This window comes from Carlito syrichta, unplaced genomic scaffold (assembly GCF_000164805.1).
Source record: "Carlito syrichta isolate Samal-C Ts95f unplaced genomic scaffold, Tarsius_syrichta-2.0.1 Scaffold145306, whole genome shotgun sequence".
NCBI classification, from domain to species: domain Eukaryota; kingdom Metazoa; phylum Chordata; class Mammalia; order Primates; family Tarsiidae; genus Carlito; species Carlito syrichta.
In genome coordinates, this window is record NW_007089402.1 from 123,359 (window position 1) to 145,372 (window position 22,014).

Below are 22,014 nucleotides of genomic sequence, written 5' to 3' on the forward strand. Positions count from 1 at the left end.
TACCATCTCCTGGGTGGTTTTTTTTGGGGGGGAGGGATGAATCACACATTATATAGGGGTTCTTCTGATACTCAGATACCAGTCACATTTTCTTTTCTTTTTTTTAAAACCAGCTATTCAACGCTTGCTTTGTTTATTTATTTAATTAATTATTTATTTGAATCGGAGTCTCGTTCTCTCACCTGCTGGGTTCAGGCAACCCTTTCACTTCAGCCTTCCAAGTAGCTGGAACTACAGGCGTGCGCCACCATGCCCAACTAATTTTTTGATTTATTGTAGAGACAAGGTCTGGCCATGTTGCCCAGGCTGGTCTTGAACCCTTGGGCTCAGGCAATCCTCTTGCCTCCGCCTCCCAAAGGGCCAGGATTACAGGCATGAGCCACTGTGCCTGGCAGCAGCCACGTTTTCCTCCAGCAGGAAGTGAGAGACTAACTTTTAAAAACTCTTAGGGTCGTGAAGCCCCACAATACACACCATTTTCAGAGGTCCACCTCCTCTTAGCAAATACTAATTTTTCAGTGGCTTCCAACCCATTCCAACTGGACCTATACTGGCAACAGTGGTGGCAAATTTGGCTTGGTTTTATATGCCATCACCACTCATTAATTTAATGAGGTAATATATGAGGAAACAAATAGTGCTATTTTTATAGGTTTCTGCGAAGGCTGTCGCCTGCCTCATTGACCTCCCCTGTTCAATGCCGTCTACTTCTCTGAGCTGCGAAGTGGGAGGCACGTCAGAGCCACACGGGTTCTCACGCAGCTGACATCCAGCAGAAGAGCTAGGCAAATCTGGGAGCACACGAAAGGGCTACCTGACCCAGACGTCAGGGATGGGGAAGTCCCACAGGACCCAACACCAGGTCGAGGTCTGCGAGGGTGCATGCCGCACATGCTGCTCTGTGTTGACTGGGGACACCACCTCTCGTCAGGGCTCTCTCCTGCGCCCCCACACCCGTTTGCCTCTAGCTATGGCAAACAAGAGTCCTGGGGTTCCTGGATAGCCCCGGTTGTATCTGTGATTCTGACATAACAACTAATAGTGCCTCTTACACTCTCAAAGTGCCCTAGTTAGGATCAACTGTGTGGTTCCCCACCTTTAGCTCTGCTCCTGGCCATCTCCAGCTGGCATGTCCCTGCCACGAGACTCAGCTCACTGAGGACCTGGGCTCAACTTCGTCCACCTGTGTGTTCACTGAATGGGCTCTATTTCATTCACCTTTGTATCCATGACAGGTGGCTTCACGCTGGATGCTGAAAGACTAAGGGACACAGGAGTTCAATCAAATATTAAAAACTGGAATGCAGTGGCTCACGCATGTAATCCCCACACTTTGGAAGGTAGAGATTAGCGGACTGCCTGCGCCCAGGGGTTTGAGATCAACCTGGGCAACTTGGTGAAGACTTGTCTCTACAATAAGTAATTTAAAAAAAAATTAGCCGGGCATCATGGCAGGATGCCTGTAGTCCCAGCTACTCGGGAGGCTGAGACAGAAGGATCACCTGAGCCCAGCAGACCGAGGCTGCAATAGCCTTGAGCATACCACTGTACTCCAACCTGGGTGACACAGCGGGACTCTGACTCAAAAACAAACAAAGAATGAAAAGCAAATATGAGACTAAACTAGACTTGCAAATCTTTACATCATGTTGGAAGCCTGGTTCTACCTTTCACTTGCTGTGTGACCTTCTGATTCTTAAGTTTCCACCTTCTTCATGGGTGGAGGAATGTAAATGAGATGGTACAGGGAAAAGGCTCTTGCACACAGCTGGCACATATTAAGCACACCGTCAGCTACTGTAGACAGTTATGACTTCTCCTGCTGCCACAACCCTGTCTTGGTGTAAAAAAAATTCAGCTAACACCTAGCAAGCATCCAGTGGGAACTTAATAAGTGTGCACTAAAGGAATCCTTTGTCTCATGCTAGGTGCTGGATGCAGACTAGATTCTTGGATTACAAGATGCATTAATCAAAATTACAACTTAGAAGTCAAAAATTTCGACTCCTCCAAAATGGCTATATTCTAGATGTGTTAACTAACAGCACCTGAACCTCACCCCTGTTCTAACTATACTCCTTAAAAGTCACTCTCATACCAGCATGCCAACTTGAACATCTGGGGTCATCTCTTCTCCTTTTGAACTGTCAACCTCTCAAGTTTTATGTGATTAATGTATGTAGAGAAAAGCAGAAAGGACTTGGAGTCAACAGTAGTTTTCTTGATCCCCCAATTACAATATCCTCTTTGCAGTATATCCTTGTTGAACATTTGGAATGAATTAAGACTTTAAACTTCCAGATGTCTAAACTACTACTGTAAATTCAAACTCATTAAAAAGGGGGCAGATTTACTACTTCTACTTAGTTTTGAAGTCTGTTGTTCACCCTGTCCAAATAATTTATGAAACCAAATACAGTGGCAGGTAGCGTGTTCTATTTATATAGTATTCACAGTGAGAAATAAGGGGCATAAAAAGGGGCCTGGAAATTAACTGCTACTTTAGCCAACCTATAGATCACACTTATTGTTGTTTCTAAGCTAGTAATTGCTTCCTGAAACTGATCTAGTGGATATTTTTATGCTAATCTGTACTAAAAATTACTTTGCTTTTTCTGGCCGCAAAAAGCTGGCTACAGAGGAGCAATTGGTTACAGCAAGACAGCTGCATCCACTCTTATGAAATAAACAGACCTGGATCTACCGTCCTTTGTGGTCGTGTCTTGGCAGCCAAACAAAGGTAGCAGCATTTCTATACCCAGTTTGTTAAGTCTCAGAAGTTTCAGACTCCATTTCCCCCCCCCTTTTTTTTTTGCAAGAAACCCATGTCGACTAAATGAATGCATTTTAGAAATGCCGTTCTGCAAGTTGGCAATGGATAAAACAAGAACATAAAAGGAGCCTATTCCTAAAGCAAATATTTCTTTTACAAACATAAGAATGGCTTTCACAATCAATTTTAATACTGAAGGACTCAAGTGCCTGGCTCTTGACACTTATTTGCTGTATAACTGGGGCAACTAATTTATCTGTGAGCTTGATTTCTCAACTGAAAAATGGGGGATAATACCTGCCTGAGTTTTTCTGAGCACCTGAACAAGATCATTCAAGGTGCTTTCAAAGTTCTAAAGCACTGTATGAATATTAATAGACATTGCAAGAACAATTTTCCTGTAGTTTAATGAATAACACTAAAAGAGGCAGACTCAACTCAACCAAATACTACTTACCTCGTAGGAGTTATTCTAAGAATCACATGAAAATTACATCAAATTATTACTAAAGCATTTGCTCCCATTTATTTTATAGGCAACACACCCTACACTAGGCTTCAACTGCCTTTTTTTTTTTTTTCCAAAAATAAGGTTATAGCAAATGCAAAAGTTCCTCTTGATATGCAGTCATGTATTTCCTAGTACATTTTACAAACTGTTTAGATATAGAGCTTACTTTTTAAAATAGGATTTTCATGGATACTCTATTTTCCTTTTCTTTAATTTCAGTGAATCTGATTTACTGAAGTCTATGAAGGGGTGTGTGTGTGTAGTCACAACTGTAGTCCTGAGGGCCAACTCTAGGCTGTAAGCTCTGGAGTCTACCAGTCAGAAGCCTGGCACATGGCAAGCATTCAACTTGTATTTGGAATACACGGTACACCTACCACTTTCTATCTACTCTTACAAAAGACAGTGTTTCATCTGTGAGGCTACCACAGACTCAACCTACCATCCAAGATCAGAGTTTGGGAAAAGGCTTTTTAATAAATTAGGGTTTTAAGCTTTCAAAAGATTCCCAAATTAGGCAATATACATAGTCTAAAAAAACATGAACAAATGATGGGCATCTTAAAAGCTCAACTAGGCCAGACTCGGTGACTCAGCCTGTAATCCCAGCACTTTGGGAGGCCGAGGCGAGTGGACTGCCTGCGCCCACGGGTTCGAGACCAGTCTGGGCAACTTGGCGAGACCTCGTCTCTACAATAAATCAAAAATTAGTGTGGCAGCGTGCACCTGTAGTTCCAGCTACTCGGAAGGCTGAACTGGAAGGATCACCAGAGCGCAGCAAGTCGATGCTGGGGTGGCTGTGAGTGTGCCACTGCACTCCAGCCTGGGCGACGGAGTGAGATTCTCACTCAAAAAACAAACAAAAAAATTCAACTAATGCTTGCTAAATGAATGCTTCTGGATACGTTACTGTGGTAGACTGAAAATGGGGCCATATTTTGCAGCACCTCCCACCAAGAAGTCTATTTCCTCATCTTTTGAATCTAGGCTGGCCAAGTGACTTGCTTTGACCAAAAGAATGTGGCAAAAGTGATGTTCTAAGTTCTTTGGCCCAGTCACTGAAGCTACTGCCTTTGTGCTCTTGGTACTGAGACCACTATTCCATAAACCTAAGACAAAAAGCTTTACCACATGGAGAGCCTAGCCATCACACCCTGCCCCCAGGCCCCTGTAAGCTGAAGGCAGAAAACGCAGATGAGACTAGCAAAATAACTACTCAACCAATCCACAAAACTGTGAGAAATTGCTGTTTCCTTATGCCATAACTTTTGGGATGCTGTTAAGCACAAACAGGTCACTGATGATAAACTACCTAACCCTCATAGCACAAGCTCACGGTGGGTTTGATGGTTGAGGAAACAGGCCCAGGAGAAGTGATCTGCCAAGGTCACAACACTCTTACGTGCCCTGGGAACTGGTTGAAAGTACTAAAACCACTGGCTCTGTGTCTTCTTCGCTGTCATTCTGCCATCATGAACTTGAGCAACTGTAAGATAACCTTTTGCCTTTTTTATAACCTGCATGCATAATGTGTCTTAATTTGACACATCTGCTGAACTCGTGGCACTACGCTTTCTGCTCAAAAACTCTAAACTTACCCCAACATTTTACAATTCACGAACATTTTAGCCAGCAACAATAACGTAAACCCTAATAATTTATATCAGGGCCCATAAAAGTACATAATATTTTAAAAAATCAGTTGAGTAAGCCTTACATTTAGTAATTTCTTAATTAAAATATCTTTTCTAGAACCCAAGTGGGTACAAAAAGACTCATCTTGAACTGTGAAGCTGATTATCAAATATTGTAAGAGAATGTTTTGAGCCCACCAAAAATAATGTACATACACTTTAAACAAAATTCACATTTTATTTAGATTGAAATAAACTATACAAAATTGATTTTCTTCACCAAAAATAACAGTAATATTTCCCATATTATTTCTAGATAAACCACAAAACACTTATTTTTGTAGGTTTTCCAGGTTTTGCTTATAAATCAAGATGAGGCAGTAGATATAGTCATGGAAAAAGAAAAGACAGACAAGTCAGTTGTCAGTATCCATGGCCTCTGATTCTGTTTCACCCATGAACAGAAGTTTTCAACGTATACCTGCTATAAGCTTATGAAGATGTAGGTTAAACAAAGGAATGTAAACAGCAACAACCAGACATAGAACTGCAGGCTCTTCCATTCACACTGCAACTGTAACTTGTTCCTCTAAGTTCATTTGATAAAGACAAAAACACATTGAAATCCTGTTTGGTGAGGTCATAAGCCTCTCTCTGTTAATTTAACTGCCCGATACAGATTTTTAACAACATACTTAAAACTCCTACTAGTCAAAGATAAATCAAGGGCTTCATTGTAACATTTCATGAAATGTATTCCTTCCTCTCACACTTCCTCAAAATACATTTCTTCAAAGAATTGATAACTCAACACCCAAGCAGATCCACAGTGATAGTAAATGTTATGTCTAAAATGATAAAAACAACTCCAGAGTGCCACTAGCAGAGATCACACAGAAGTAAATAAAACGTGGCACTTTCAACGTTCTCTTCTGGAAGAACAGATAGGTCTTCAAAGTGCGAGAGTTCAACTGGGCCACTTAAATAGGTAGATTATCAATGGCTAATGTATTCAATGGAAGCCTATAGGCAAAGATATACAGTGATCTTACAGATTTCTTCCAAATAGCAAATATAACAGAAAGCCTATCTAAGGTCTTTTAGGTATTTTCAATGGTTTCTGAATTATCTGTAGGAAGCTCTGACTTAGTTGTATAGAGTTTGATATATGTGTCCACCATCAAATCCAGATCATGTTTTATATCAAAATTTATGTTAAGTAAAGCCAAGTTACTTGACCTTTGATCTGTTAAAGTGTTCCTCAAGTATGCTTTGAGACGCTTTCGTCCATTTTCATGGCGCTCATTCTCAACCTTCATCACAGGAAGAATACATAGGACCTTCAGCAATGCGTACACATTAGGAAAAAACTTGATGTCAGGCAGGTGAAGGGCTTCATAGATGGTGGATGGAAGCTCAATATCTTTCCCTCTGTGTTTCCACTTGATTCTCCAACAATGAAGCTCAGCTGAGAGGGTGTCGGGATTGGGTAAGTCACTTCTATACATGTCAGCATGGTGTTCCTCCGACGTATTGAACTTGAGTTGTCCCATGACTGAGGGTACCAGAGATAAGCACTTAAGAGCTTTGAGGTGCTGTTCTGAGAATATATCTTTAAGTTCCTGAATAATATGCTCCACTGTTGGAACACTTAGGGTTTCTTTATAGTAACTCTCAGAAGTTAGTTGAGATTCCAAGTTGCCTTGCTGAGCTCTACGGAATTTCCCGGGGAGTTTCATCTGAATATCAAGTTTGGTTGCCAAATTTGTGGCTTCTTCAAACCAAAACTCATGATAAACTTCAATATTTTCCATCACTTCATTGAGTGAATGTAGTACTGCCGTCAAGCTACTGGCTGCAAAGAAGACATCAGAAGTTTGCCCCTGGAGATTTTTTCCAAAGGCTCTTGTAAACGATAGGACATTTTTAAGAACAACAATAGTAACAATGAAATCAAAATCTGTGACTGCACTGCAGAGTACAAATGCTCTGCCAGCTATACAGTTATTCCATCTAATACTTGTGTCACTATTTATACCATCTAAACATAAAACAAGTGCTTGCAATAGGTCCACTAAAATTTCAAAAGCATCATGTCTGCCTGTCCACTGTGAATGACAAATTTCCTTCAGTTCTTTACCCCTTTCTTCACTGTTCTGAAAAAGAACAGAAATTACATTGTCAAGTTCTAAAAGTAGTTGTGGTGATCGATGGAAAAAAGAACAAACTTCCTCAATTGTTCCCAATGCAACAGATACTCCCATAACAGGCACTGATTTTGCCAACCACATATTTAAGGCACAGGAAGAGCAGAGCGTGTAGATAGCTTGGGGATATTTCTCTAAAAGTCTAGAAGCAACAACTTTCATTTTGGAAGAAAACCCACTGGATACGATGTAAGCCTGACCACGACAATATTCCATATTCAGCCCCCACTTCTCAGTTATCATTGTGTGAAATTTCACAGCCAGAATCTCTGCATCAGCTTCATAAGGCAGGAAGCCCACAAATTCCTCTCTCAGGTTATGAGACTCATCGACAAACCTCACCAACACAGGCAGGTGCTCCTCCCCCGCTATGTCCACCACATCGTCAGTGATGATGGAGAAGAAGTGCGAGTCCCTCACCTCCCTGAGAGTCTCCTCCCGAATGCAGCTCTCACAGATCTCCAGCATCTGCTTCTGCTGTGTTTTTGAACAGAACAACGTGTTCACCGCTGTTGCCTCAAAGCGCTTCCTCAGGACCTCTTCCCCAGAATTTATCCGGCACTCTAGTAGCGCTTGAAAGTTGTCAGGGGTGAAGAGACCTTCTGGGATTTCATCGGCCTCATGTCCATCCAGAGGGATGTTTTGCTTTCCCATAAGAATCAGGATTTCAAACAGAGACTTCAGGTATTCCTTGTTTTCCTTCTCTTCCAGGCTTAGCGGTAAGACGTCTTCGTCCTGCTCCTCACCCCCTCCTTCGGCACCAGGTGTCTGAGCATTGCTGTTGTTGGTTTCTTTATGTTTTTGTTCCTGTTCGCAAGTTTCATCAACTGGAAAACAAAGAATTAATTTTACAAACAGGTTCATGAGGAACCATACAAAACAAAAATATATTACATCACATCTTTTGTGAAATATTTAAAATCCACAAACTCATTCATTCAACATTCACAGGGCACAAGCTGGACCACAGACCAGGATACAGAGATTAAAATAAGACACATTCTAGTGGGAGAGACAAACATTATCAATAGATATATTTTAATCCTAGATGTAAATGCTATTGTAAGATAGGAACAATTTTTTAATAAACTTAACAGCAAGGTATTTTACATATTATACAGAGTAATGATGACAGCCCATGCCCTCAGAAAGAGAAAGGGGGAGAGAACTAATAGTCACTAAGGTACTGTGCTTAGCATTATATGCATCACATTACTCTGTCTTCAGGTAAGTATCAATTGCACTTGACAAATGAGGACACTAAGTAACTTACCCAGGATCACAGACACAGGAGGATAGATGTAAAACTGAAATCCAAGGTTGCCTGGATCCAGGTCCCATGCTAATTTCTGTTTCTATCAAACCACTAAGCCACACTTTTATCTAGGAGGTGAGACAACTATAGAAACCAATATAATATAAAGTAGGTTAATGCAATTCTTCGGGCTGATATTAGAATATCAGAAATCTTAGCCTAATCTCTTCATATGTGGATAGGAAAACAGAGGCCCAACAGGTTAAAAGTCCGACTATAGTCATATAGGTCAGTGGTATCCCCAGGAAAAGTCAGATCTGAGGAATTACAGTTAAAACCTAGTTCTTTTCTTTTCTTTTTGAGTTGGAGTCTCGCTCTGTCACTCAGACTAGAGTGCAGTGGCCACTCCCGGCCACTGCAGCCTCGACCTGTTGGGCTCCGGCGATCCTTCCACCTCAGCCTTCCAAGAAGCCGGAACTACAGGCGTGCGCTACCATGCCTGGCTAGTTTTTTTTTTTTTTTTTTTTTAAATTGTAGAGATGAGGTCTCATGAAGTTGCCCAGGCTGGTCTCAAAACTGTGACCTCAGGCAATCCTCACATCAGCCTCCCTCAGTGCTGGGATTACAGGCTTGAGCCACCGCACCCAGCCAGAACCTAGTTCTTATAAGACTATGAGAGGGCCACCAAGAGTTGTACAGTCTCATGGTGGGGGAGGATGTTTGAACAAAGAAGTTGCACTTGATACTGACAAGGGTAAACAAGGAAGACACGATAGGGCAGGCCTTCCCATGGCAGGAAGTACTCCGCTAAAACACTACAGTGGAGAGGAAAAAACAGGCTGTCCAAGTACAAGGGAAATCTGGTCTGACTGGAGCCTGTGAAAGCAATGCTTCCAGGCACCCAAGGCCCTTCAGAACTTCGCCAGGGTCCAGCAAGTGCAGAGAGCATCCTTCCCACACCCTTCCTGAAATTGGCTGACGCCGCTATGACCCACACTACAGAGCAGCGGCTCTATACTAGGTAGGCTTCACAAGCCCAAAATTAAGGTTATTCTGGATGTATGCCTGCCTGGATGGCTCCCTCATTCTTTCTTTCCTCTTTCCTCCATTATTTCACTTCCAATCAACAAGTACCAATTTTATTGTTTTTATTTTTCCAAAAAGATGCTCATTAAACAGCAAAGAGAATAAAGTGAAAAGTAAGTCCCTTTCCTTTTGGGCATCTTTTTTTTTTGAGTTGGCATTTCACTCTGTCACCTAGGCTGGAGTGCAGTGGCAGGATTATGGCTCACCACAGTCTTGAACTCCTGGGCTCAAGCAATCCTCATGCCTTAGCCTCCCTAAGAGCTGGGATTATAGGAATGAGCTACCATGTGCAGCCAGCATCTTTCCAAATGCAAGTTACAGGTACACAAGTTTCTTGAGCTCCTTGAATCTATTCCCTTTTCTCCATTCTCTACACTATTGCCTTAATTCAAGACTTTTCAACTTTTAATTGGTCTGCTGACAGCCTAACTGGCCCCAACCTCCAGTGTTACTTTTCTATTCCAACAGAGGGTTCTATGTAACACAGAAAGCAGGACCACAGTATCACCTACTTACAAATCCCTCAATGGTTCCCTACTGCCAACAGCCCAGAACACTATAAGCTGTGGTCCCTGAGGGTCCACTCTAGGTTCACTTTCTAACCATCTTGGGTTGTCAGAAACTCAGCACCACTGAAGTGAGCACAGTCCCCAAGTCTAGCACTCTGCTTCATGTGACTCTACTTCCACAGAATACCTCCTTTCTTTGCCTAAACTCATGTCCCCTTGACTATTCTAAAGGGGGAAAATAGGCCAGGTGCCATTGCTTATGCCTATAATCCCAGTACATTGGGAGGCCGAAGCAGGACAACTGCTTGAGCCCAGGAGTTCGAGGTCACCCTCGCCTCTACAAAAAATTGGTCAGGTGTGGTGACACACACCTGTTGTCCCAGCTACTTGGGAGGCTGAGGCAGAAGAATCACCTGAGCCCAGGAAGTTGAGGCTTCAGTGAGCCACAATTGTGCCACTGCACTCCAACCCAGGCAACAGAGTTAGACTCCGACTCAAAAGAAAATTTTTAAAAATAAATAAAGGGAAAAATAACAGTACTTATCTCAGGGTATTGTGAGAATAAAGTAGATTAATATATAAGTTAAGCACTCAGAACAATTAGCATCAGTAGACACTCAATAAAAGGTTATGCTAGCCGGGCTCGGTGGCTCAGCCTGTAATCCTGCACTTTGGGAGGCTGAGGTGAGTGGATTGCCTGAGCCCGCAGGTTCGAGACCCACCTGGGCAACTTGGCGAGACCTCATCTCTACAATAAATCAAAAATCACCTATAGTTCTAGCTACTTGGAAGGCTGAGGCAGAAGGATCGCCGGATCCCAGCAGGTTGAGGCCGCGGTGGCTGGGAGCAGCCACTGCACTCCAGTTTGGGTGATAGAGTGAGACTCCAACTAAAAAAAAAAAAAAAGTTTATGCTAATAATAATAACAGCAACAGGAGGAAGAAATGGAAGAGGAGGAGCAACAGTACTTACTGACAAGAGCAAAAACAACTAGCCCTCCTCCTTTGGTGACGCAGTCAGGCATCAGCACCAGCAGAAAGACTGCTGTGACCACTAAGTGCCCCCACTATGTTTACTCCTTAAACATTCACCAAGAATTACATGCACCACAAATTGGATGGACAGAGATCCAGTGCCTGTCCTTACTGCTGCCTTTCTTTCCCTCCACTGGGATACCTGTCTATGTGCCTGCCACCCCTACCCCGGAGAGGGGAGGAGTCACCTCTGTGAGGCCTGCACATGGCATAGTGTGTGGCATGGTGGCACTCAATAAAGGCAAACAGAACGAAGACTTTAGTCTCACGGGCAATTCCAGGCACAGGACAAAGCTTAGCACATTCAATCTTACATCCACTCTCAAGGCAGGTTTTCAACATACAACATATTTATTTGTTCTTACCATGTCAAGGCCTTTTTAAAAGGCATTCAGAAGTTGAGTCATTAACACTATCACTTACTTTTTTTCTGTTTAAGTGTCCTGATTTCATCTTCACTCTAAATGACAAGGAAAAAAAATCTTCAAGAAAACTGACCTCTGATATATCACCTTAGACTCACAAATATAAATGCCTATTTGACCCAAATGTAACTCTTTCAAGAACATAAATTCTTCATATGGAATACATTCTTCAAACAGACAGTTGATGTGAAAAACAGAATAATTTGTTAATGGTCCAGACATATAATAAAGTCTTAGAGCAAAAATAATATTTTACTCGACTTACTTTCTACCTAAATCATAGTAACTTTAGGTTACAAGTGTTTACTGGCTAATAAAAGGCATGAAAGTACACAATGGCACTTGGGGTCAAATTCAAGAGGATACAAATCATCCCATCTCCCAATTTAACCTTGGAGATGCCACATAAAAGGGAGGTTGCTGAACCTCAGAACCTAACACAAAAGCAATGAGAAATTCCTGGGAAACAGAAGGTGGAAGAGTACCAGCATGGAAGAGAAACAGATGCAAAGAGCATAGTGAGCCAAGTGGCACCAGTAAGGTTAGATGGAGGAAGAACTCTCCAGCTGTGCCCTTGATTTGCTTTCCAACCACCAGACATGGTGATGATAACAAGAAACATCAGCAGGCTGGTCAGCCTGGATCCCTCCTCATTCTGTGGGTTATAATTATGGCAGATCTGAAAAAGTGTGCCTACTATTGGTATCTGAGGTTTCCTGAGGGACACAGTACAGGAAATGAGAGCTACAGGACAGGAAGTGATTTGAGCTCCTCACTCAATACATGTTACAGTTGGCCCTCCATATCCATTATTCAACAAACCACAGATTGAAAATATATGGAAAAAAATGGATGGCTGTGTCTACATTCAACATGTACAGACTTTTCTTGTCATTATTCCTGTCATTATTCCCTAAACAACGTAGTATGACAACTACTTACACAGCATTATACTGTGATAGGTATTATAAACGATTTAAAGTATACAGGAAGATGTGCATTAAGTTATATGCAAATATGACAGTGTTTTATCTAAGGGACTTGAGCATCTGTGGATTTTGGTATCTGTAGGGAGGCCCTGGAACCAATCCCCTGTGGATACCGAGGGATGACAGCACTAAGAAGAAAGTACTGATATGGAGAACTGTCGTGTAAGGGTCAGAGTCACCTATGAGAAGTCCCAGAAAAACAAATAAACAGAGGGGAAAAGTGAAAGAAGAAATAAAAATTGAGGACTTTTCAGAACTTAAGATGCAACTCCTCAATTGTAAAATGACAGAATGGATAAGAAAAAAACTCAGCCGGGCTCGGTGGCTCAGCCTGTAATCCTGCGCCTTTGGGAGGCTGAGGTGAGTGGATTGCCTGAGCCCACGGGTTCGAGACCCGCCTGGGCAGCGAGACCTCATCTCTACAATAAATCAAAAAGAAAAAATCAGCCGGGTGTGGTAGCGCATGCCTGTAATTCTGGCTATTTGGAAGGCTGAGGTGGAAGGATCGCTGGAGTCCAGCAGGTCGAGGCTGCGGTGACCGGGAGCAGCCACTGCACTCCAGTCTGGGCGACAGAGTGAGACTCCAACTCAAAAAACAAAAAAAAGAAAAAAACTCACATCTATATATTGTTTGGCAAAATTTAAAATGTCAAATATGAAGAAAAAAATTCTAAAAGTTTTGAGGGAGATAAAGCAGGTCACTTAACAAAAGGAACAAGAATCAGGCTAGCATCAGACTTCAATAATAATAATGAATGCAGAAAAATAAGAAGGAATCAATATCACATAGACTATATATGTATCCTCTGTGTATCACTTAATAACATTTGAAATAAAAAATACCAGATGATTTTTAAAAATAAACCCAAGTTGTGACACTAAAAAGAAAGACAACCATATAAGATATCTAAACAATGAAAGCACTACATGTCTAAAATCGTGGGATACAGCTAAACTAGGTTTAGACATTTATGGCTTTGAACACACATAAATATGAGCTAAACACTCAGGAAGCTAGAAAAAGAGTCAAAAATTAAATAAACAAATACACAATTTTACACAAATTGGGAAGTAGGATGATTTGTGTCTTCTTGACCCCCAAGTGCCATGGGATACACTTTCTTTATTAGTCAGTAAACATTTATAATAATCCAATGTCACAATGACTCAGGTCGAAAGTAAATTAAATAATATATTATTTTTGCTCTATTCAAAAAATTCGCCCTTAATCAAGAAAAAAAATTAATATAGTACATACCTCACAAAAACATCACTGACAAAACTAATTACTGGGTTTTTGAAAAAACTATTAAAATGACATTCAAAAATCCTACATGAAGTTATATAAACTTTTGGAAACATAAAATACAGGAAGAGAAAACCAATAAAGACATTGAAATGGCAATCAAATCTTCCTTTACCCACTCTGAGCCCTCTGATAGTTTTACCAAGTTCTACCTAATATTCAAGAGCAGATAATATCTACCTCATATAAGTTTTTCTTGTATAAAATAAGGAAAATTAAGAAAAAACAAAAGGAAGGGTATCCACCTTACTTTATAAAGCTAACAGAACCTTGATATCGTAACTACATAAGAGTACATGAAAAGAGAATTATAGGCCAACGCTTGTAAATGCAAAATCCTAAATAAAATATTGACCAATTGAATCCAATGTTGTATAAAAGCAAATAGATATATTGCAATCAATTAGGTTCATCACAGAAATGCAAAGATGGATCATCCTCAGAAAATCCATTAATGTTATTCATTGCATTAAATAATAAAAAAAGGTAAACATTTCTACTTAATAGATGCAATGAAAGCATGTGATAAGTTCAGTAAGTTATGATAAAAATTCTGATTACAGGACTAGAAAGGAATCTCCTTAACTTGATTTTAAAATTTATTTATTTATTTATATTTTTATTTTTGAGTCACAGTCTCACTCTGTCACCCAGGTTGGAAAGCAGTGGCATGCTCACGGCCACCACAGCCTCAACCTGTTGTGCTCAGGCGATCCTTCTGCTTCAGTCTTCCAAGTAACTGGAACTACCGGCCTGCACCACCATGCCCAGCTAATTTTTCTTCATTTATTGTAGAGACAAGGTCTCGCCAAATTGCCCAGACTGGTCTCGAACCCCTGGGCTCAGGTAATCCTCTTACCTTCGCCTCCCAAAGTGCTGGGATTACAGGTGTGAGCCACCATACCCAGTTGATAAAAACTATTTTAAAATGCCAACAGCAAACGTATATTTATGGAACAAGGCAAGTGTGCCAGCTGTGACATTACTGGAACTGTCTAACATAGTACTAGGGATCTAGATTAAACGGTAAAATAGGCAATAGAAATAATTAAGGAAAGAATTGGAAGAAGAGACATTTCTCCTTATTTGTAGATGACACAATTAGTTGCAGAGAAAACTCAGTAGGCTATCAGAACTAATTTTTTGAAAAAAGAAATTCCTTAAAATTGTTGGAAACAGGGAAGAAGACAAGACACGCTCGCCTTTAAATAACAAAAGCCCCCGCCTTAAATATTCAAATATTTTCTTCTCTGTGGTCCTAAAAGTATTTTAATAGTCTTTCCAAAGAACAAGTATTTAGTTTTGTCAATGATTGCTATTACTTGATAGGTATCTTATTGTTTTTTTCTTTGTTGTTTTGAGAGAGAAATCTGTTGCCCAGGTTAGAATTCAGTGGTGCAATCATGGCTTTTTGTGGCCTTGACCTCCTGAGCTCAGCAATCCTCTTGCCTCAGCCTACCCAGTAGTTGAGACTACAAGTGCATGCCACTATGCCCAATTAACTAAAATAAAATTTTCTTGTAGAGATAGTTCTTGCTGTGTTGCCTAGGCTGGTTTTGAACTATTGGACTCAAGTGATCCTCCCCCTCGGCCTCCCAAAGTGCTGGAATTACAGGTGTGAATCACTGTGCCCAGTCAGTTTTTTTCTGTTCATGGATGGGACTAATTAATATTGTAAAGATGCCAATTCAAAGCAATTATAATGAAAATTCCAAAATAATTTCTAAGAGAACTTGACAAAAGAATTTTCAAATTCATATGGAGCAATAAATGTCTATAAATAGCTAAGACAGTTTTGAAAAAGAAGAGTTAAACAATCACCCTATTTGAAAAATCACAAAGTAATATGTAATACAACAGTATGATACAGATGCAGAAAAATAATACAGTGGAATGGAAAAGAGCTCCCAGAAACAGCCTTACATATATGTAAACTTGGTATATGTGAGAGGCAGCATTTTATACCAGTGGAGGAAAGGATAAATTGTTGGGAAACAGGTTCTCTATAAGGAGAAATATAAAGTTAGATCCCACTGGACATCATACAAACTAACTCCAAACGGAGCAAAGATCCAAATATGAAAGGCAAACATAGAAGGGCTAGGCATGGTGGCTAATACCTGTAATCCCAGCACTTTGGGAGGCCGAGGCAGGAAGACTGCTTGAGGCCAGGAGTTCAAGACCAGCTTGGGCAACACAGTGAAACCCCATCTCTACAAAAAATTTTTTTTTAGTTAGCCAGGTGTGGTGGCGCTCACTTATAATCCCAGCTGCATGAAAGGCTGAAGCAGAGTTCAAGGTTGCAATGAACGGTGATTGCACCACTGCACTTCAGCCTGGGTAACATAGGGAAGTCCTGTCTTTAAAGAAATAAAAAATTTTAAAAAAGAAAGGTAAACATAGAAGAAAATAAGGATAACCAGATAAAGGTTATCTTTAAAAAACACACAGCAGGGTGGATTGATATAATGTATATTAAATACACTAGCATGAATACCAGTAAGTGGGGAGGAACAGGAATGGCAATGGTGGGTGAAGAAGGAAGAAGGAAGCACAGTAAGGGCCTTGCTAGGGGGTGATGACAGAGAGCCATGGGCTGAGGCGTCTGAGCAATTTCATTTTATTCACCTAAGGTCAACAAAAAACAGGTAGATTCTCAGAACTGAAGGATATCAAAAAATATATAAAAACGTGTAAATAATACCACATAGAGATTTAAAAGCTTTTTATAAAGCCTTCAGTATTTAATAGTGACAGAATCCTTCTCTCTTCAAAACTATCCAGATCACAACTTTTATCCCTTTGTTCTAAATTCTGGAAACACATCTCAGCTCCATTTTCCTTACTACAATAGAAAAGATAGCTTTTTTTCTTCTCCAGGAAGGGAATGCGCTAGTGGCCTATAATTAACAGCACACTCTGGCCTAAATCAGAGTATCACCTGGCTGAATCTGAGGGAGAGTTTTCCAATTTAAATATTAAAATTAATGATCTTACATCCAGGCTGCTTTAATAATAATCTTAACATCTCCCATTATACTACCTTTGAAATAGAGAGTAACTTGCATTAATTTGAACATAAATGCATCTGTATTTGATTTAACAGTATTATGGGGGAGGTGGGAAAGCTGAAAGCACACAGACATACCAGCTCTTTTATTCGTTTTCTGTGTCTACTATGTGGATTGTTCAAATGACTGGTAAGATCAAATATTGTTGGTATTGCATTATCTCGAAGAACTGTCCTGTAAGGACTCTGAAAAAGAAATATGTGTTAATTCAGATATGGTCCTTAAGAACGTATTACACATACATAAAGTTCTATGTTAATGACTTCCCCAATACTCCTTCAACTCCAGCTCCAAAGTATATAGAGACTTACTGGATTTTATATCAGTTTAGGCCAGTTTACTCTTTCTAACTGTATTTGCATTTGCCCTTCTGGCAATCTATTATAAATTAAGGAAATGAATTGATGACAGGCATAAAAAATGAAATGTATTTGTGTTTTGCATATCTGTCTATTTAAGCCTCCCAGTTACTTTATCTGTTCAGTCCTTTCATGAGCCCACCAAATCTATAGGAGGCACAAGATAATCTTCCTTCTTGAATGTTCTATAGTAATGCTTCCCTCCTTTACCTGCTGTTTACGACACTTTTGCTAATATTACTGAGAAGCAACAAGGCACAGTGAAAATAATATTAGATTAGGTCCCAGGAGACTAAGGAACTAGTCTAAATTCTACCAGAGACTCACTAAGAGATTCTGGCTGAAGTACTTTCCCTTTTTTGAAACCCAGTTTCTTCTTCTAAATAAAATTCAGGTATTGAACTAGATCAACATTTCCCAAAAAGAAATTATTCACACACTAATGATTATAATGTCTGTCATTTTAGTTACATCACCATGTGTACTTTCACATAATATACTCACTTTTTAAGTTAACATTGTTTTAAATAGTAAAAACTAGGAATAATGATTTGATAGGCTAGTTTGTTTTTAATACTTATTACAAAACTTCTAAAATAAAAATCAATTCATGTGCCGCCTGAAGTAATCTCTCACAATACATGTGATATACAGTTACATTTTTGCAAACAATAAACTAGGTATTTCTAAACTTTCTTCTAGTTCAAATGATCTTATCATTGTAGGATGATCATTCTCTGCCCTGCTTCCCAATCCAGTCTGGCTAGAAGCTGGATGCACACTTAGATGGTAACAGTCCTGCACAGCCAGGCCTGAGGAGGCTGGGTAGGGACAAGAAGTTTACTAAGAGGGAGAATAACAAATACTGCTATTACATTCTCCCCAGCTAGTCCAATAAACAGTGCCTTTAATTTCTTCCTGAGTTTACACTGATAAAGCAAACCATACTCATTTAAACAAACTTCTTGGAAGCAGTGATTGTTTCAAAATATTAAAGCACGTTCAAAGAACATGCCAAGCAAAAATAACTCCTAAATTTTTTCACCCAAGGAAGGGAGGCTGGGAAGATATGAAAGGACAACATGTATCTAAATTAAACATGCTATCTTAGATTTTATCCAAAGAATTGTTAAACACATTTGGGAAGAATTCCTACTCAGAGTCAGTATTTCTAGTTCGATCCCTTGCTATTATAGAAAACACAGAGAAGAAACTGACTTCCTCATGACACTCAGCTTCTAGTGCTAGGCTAGTGATCCTGAATCTACCACAAAGTCTGAATCAATTAGGGACACAATCACTGAAGGGAGCAAAAAGTATTATACCCAAAGTTTCCCATCTTTCACACTGAGCAAGCATCCCCCAAATAAGCAAATACACAAAACAGTCAGCTCTTCATACGTTACCAATCATTAAATAAGAAGAGGAGGAATAAAACATTCTAATGAATTTTAAGCTCAAATCACATTAATTTCTATTTGTAAATAAAGCACAGATATTACAGACCAGAAAACAGAATATATAAATGAAAAACATGTGACATTTCATAAATACTTATTTATAAATAAGTATACATTCTAAAAAAGGCTATATTCAATTCACATGCATGATATCAAGTATCTCTGTAACAAGATTTAATTTTAGCTGCTGAATTAAGGTATGAGCATATGGCTGAACTAGTCATTAATTTTTACCAATGAGATTCCTTTTCTATTTTTTAAAGATGGAGTCTCACTCTGTCACCCAAACTGGAGTGCAGTGGCACAATCACTGCTCACTGCAGCCTTGAACTCCTGGGCTCCAGTGATCCTCCTGCTTCAGCCTCCTCAACATCTGGGACTATAGGCATATACCATCATGCCTGGCTACTGATGAGATAGAGCTTAAATGCCATACTTATGAAGCCAAAACTCTTAAACACTTGGATATAGATATCAGATAATTCAATTCTTAATAGCTACATTTTCTTCTATGTGTATAGAATGATCATCTTCTCATATTTGGATTAGTTTATTCAAGACTGAAGAATCATTTTGAAATGTAAAAAAGCAAACCTAGCTCATCTTTCTGTTCCACTCTCTGATTAAACAAGAATATAAGAATGAACTATATTTTAAATTTCTCACAATAATTTGGTTGGAATTATCTAATTAAGAGACCTTATTTATTACTAAAATAAAAATGCAAAAAAAGCATATGGCTTATGTATTTAAAATAATAATTTGGGATATTTTTACTTAATGTCAAGAATGTAAAAGTAGTTTGCCTTTTAAACATATGAAACCTCTTATTTTGGTTAATTACTTTTAACCTCTTAACAAAGCAAGGCAAAAATATCCCTCAAATATTTGTGATTAAACTGTTGAACCGGAATTGGCTCACCTCCCAATGACTTCACAAGTATCTGCTTCAATTAATTTTGAGAAATAAAATAACCCAATCATTCTTTAGTTTTCTGATGCCTCTGCAAAATGTATCTGAAAAAAATATCAAAATAAATTGCTGCATAACAATATATAGTGTACCTTCAAATCAAGTTTATATCTATCCCAATATCTGAGATGACACATTAGTTACACCTAAACAAGAAAATATGATTTAACAAAACTGTCTTCCTAATAGTTATTAAAGTGCTCCAAGTCTGTTCACTTAAATCAGATCTGCCCTTATTTGTGCCTTTTATAAATCACAGCAATAGAATCACAGGTTAAAATTCTCAGAACTCAGGAAATTATCTGGTCTAATCTCCTTGGAGACTAGGGCTCAGAGAGGGGAAGTAACTTGGCCAATCTCACAGAGTTAACAGGAGATCTTGACATGAAACTGCAGGTTTCTGATGAAAATGCTTTTTCACATTACCTGTACAATCTGCTTCCTATGTATCTAGCACATAAAAACTAAGGGCTGGTTCTAACAGTACATACAAATACATGAAAACAGCTCCACTCCTAGATGAAGATTTCACTCATAAAAAAGCTCTAGAAAAATTGCCCCAAATAAAAACACCAATTTAACCTTAAATATATATTTCTATAATCTAAAATTTTTCTGAAGACTAAATTTAAAAGTGGTTATCTCAGGTAAGTAGGAACAGAGCATCTGGTACAGGGTTGTAAAAAAAAAAAAACCCAGGTTTTTAAGAACAAAATAGTCACTATTCAGCTCCAAATTTGTCTTCATATTAAAGTAGGGGGATATAGGAATACCTTCCAACATTAATAGATATTTACATTTCCAACCAGACAGAGTGAGAGCAAGACAGAGAGAGAGAGAGAGAGAACAAAAGAGAGTGCCGTTCTACTACTTACAGTTCTACAGATCATAGAGGTCTCAAAGTGTTTGGCACATAATCGATAATGTTTATTTAGTTGATCAGGTGTTTTATCTTCTAAGTCTGCTCTCCTACAATTCTCCACCCACTTCTGGCATCTATAAATAAAATCAAAATACAATTATGAAACATGAGCTCAACATTTAAATTTCAGCCTTCAGTCTTAAGGCAAATATACATTATGAACAATGAATTCCTGCTCCCCTCTCCAAGAACATAACTTGGAGAATTTGATTAATAACAAAAGTTGGAAAAGACCTTAGAAATCATTTAGTACAAACTCTTCAATTACAGACAAGGTTAAGAAGTAACTGGTGGCCCAGCATGGTGACTCATGCCTATAATCCCAGTACTATGGGAGGCCAAGGTGAGAGGACAGATTGAGGCTGGGCAGCATGGTGAGACGTCATCTCTACAAAAAATAAAAAAATCAGCCAGGCGTGATGGTGTGTGCCTATAGTCCCATTTATTTAGGAGGCTGAGGCAGAAAGACTGCCTAAGCCCACGGGGTCAAAGCTGCGGTGAGCAGTGATTGTGCCACTGTACTGCAGCCTGAATGACAGAGTGGGACCCTGACTCAAAAATTAAAAAAAAAAAAAGTTCTGCCATGGATAAACAGTGTCACAAATATGAAAATATACTCATTTTATAATTAATTATAGAATATTTTTCTTATGTTTTGACAGTAGACAACCCCCACCATACATACACCCTGATATTTAATTTTCTTCACTCTAAAAATGTAACATCATGGTGAAATGTTATGATTTTCAAAAAACCCCACAGCTCAACTGTCAGCATTTCATTCAACCAAGTATTACTGTACAGAGTAATGATACCTCACAATTGTGCATGATTATAAACATTTCATATTTCAGAACCCAAACATTAAGTATAAAAGCTATCTCACTATAAAATAAATAATTTGCCATACTGCACACATAAGTTTTTTAGTTTTAAATCTCTGGAGACCTTGTACATAGAACCCTACTGTACATATGACCTCTGAACTAAGTTGAAACAGTTTACTGATACCAATAGCAACTCATACTCACTCAAATGATCAAGAAGAGACTGGGCATCAGGCAGAGCACCCAATTAATTATACCTGTGTCTTTCTGTATCCAATACCTAAGAATAAACCTAGTGAAAGATGTGCAAGACGTCTAAAAAATTTTTTAAAGGAGATTTAAATAAATGAATACACAAGTTCATGGATCGGTATACTAGATTCTAAAGATATCAATTCTCCTCAACTTGATTTATAGGTTCAATATAATCACACTCTCAATAAGTTCGTGAGAGAGCAAGAAAGTGAGAGAAAGAAATGACATGATTATTCTAAACTTTGCTGCATTTTCATTTCTGGGGGCAGTGGGGTCTGTGTGACCTCTCCTGGGAGGGGGGAGTATAAGAAAAACCTACCCTTGGACTCCTCCAGACTACGCCTGTATCTTTTCCTCTTATGATCCAGATGTGTAGCCTTACTACAATGTAAGGACTCTTTGCTATGAGTCCTTCTAG

General features: G+C 39.3%; 1 protein-coding gene across 3 annotated transcripts; it reads right to left on the reverse strand.

The window, feature by feature from the left end:
- Positions 1-5,136: 5,136 nt before the first annotated feature.
- Positions 5,137-20,590, reverse strand: THAP12 (THAP domain containing 12). 3 transcript variants are annotated; one of them, XM_021708746.1, is made up of 5 exons: positions 20,468-20,549; positions 19,542-19,636; positions 16,878-16,985; positions 11,433-11,469; positions 5,137-7,952 (listed from the first exon to the last, which is right to left on the reverse strand). In XM_021708746.1, the coding sequence occupies exon 5, from the start codon at positions 7,777-7,779 to the stop codon at positions 6,019-6,021; it is 1,761 nt and encodes a 586-aa protein (XP_021564421.1). In that variant the 5' UTR covers positions 7,780-7,952; positions 11,433-11,469; positions 16,878-16,985; positions 19,542-19,636; positions 20,468-20,549; the 3' UTR covers positions 5,137-6,018. The 3 variants fall into 3 exon arrangements, with proteins under 3 accessions (XP_021564421.1, XP_021564422.1, XP_021564423.1); XM_021708748.1 differs by lacking the exon at positions 19,542-19,636 and having other exon boundaries at positions 6,687-6,773; positions 7,546-7,952; positions 20,468-20,590; XM_021708747.1 differs by lacking the exons at positions 19,542-19,636; positions 20,468-20,549 and having other exon boundaries at positions 16,878-17,289.
- Positions 20,591-22,014: the final 1,424 nt, after the last annotated feature.

Excerpts from the sequence above, each read along its gene's own strand:
- THAP12 (XM_021708746.1), bottom strand. The coding sequence starts at position 7,779 with ATGGGAAAGCAAAACATCCCTCTGGATGGACATGAGGCCGATGAAATC.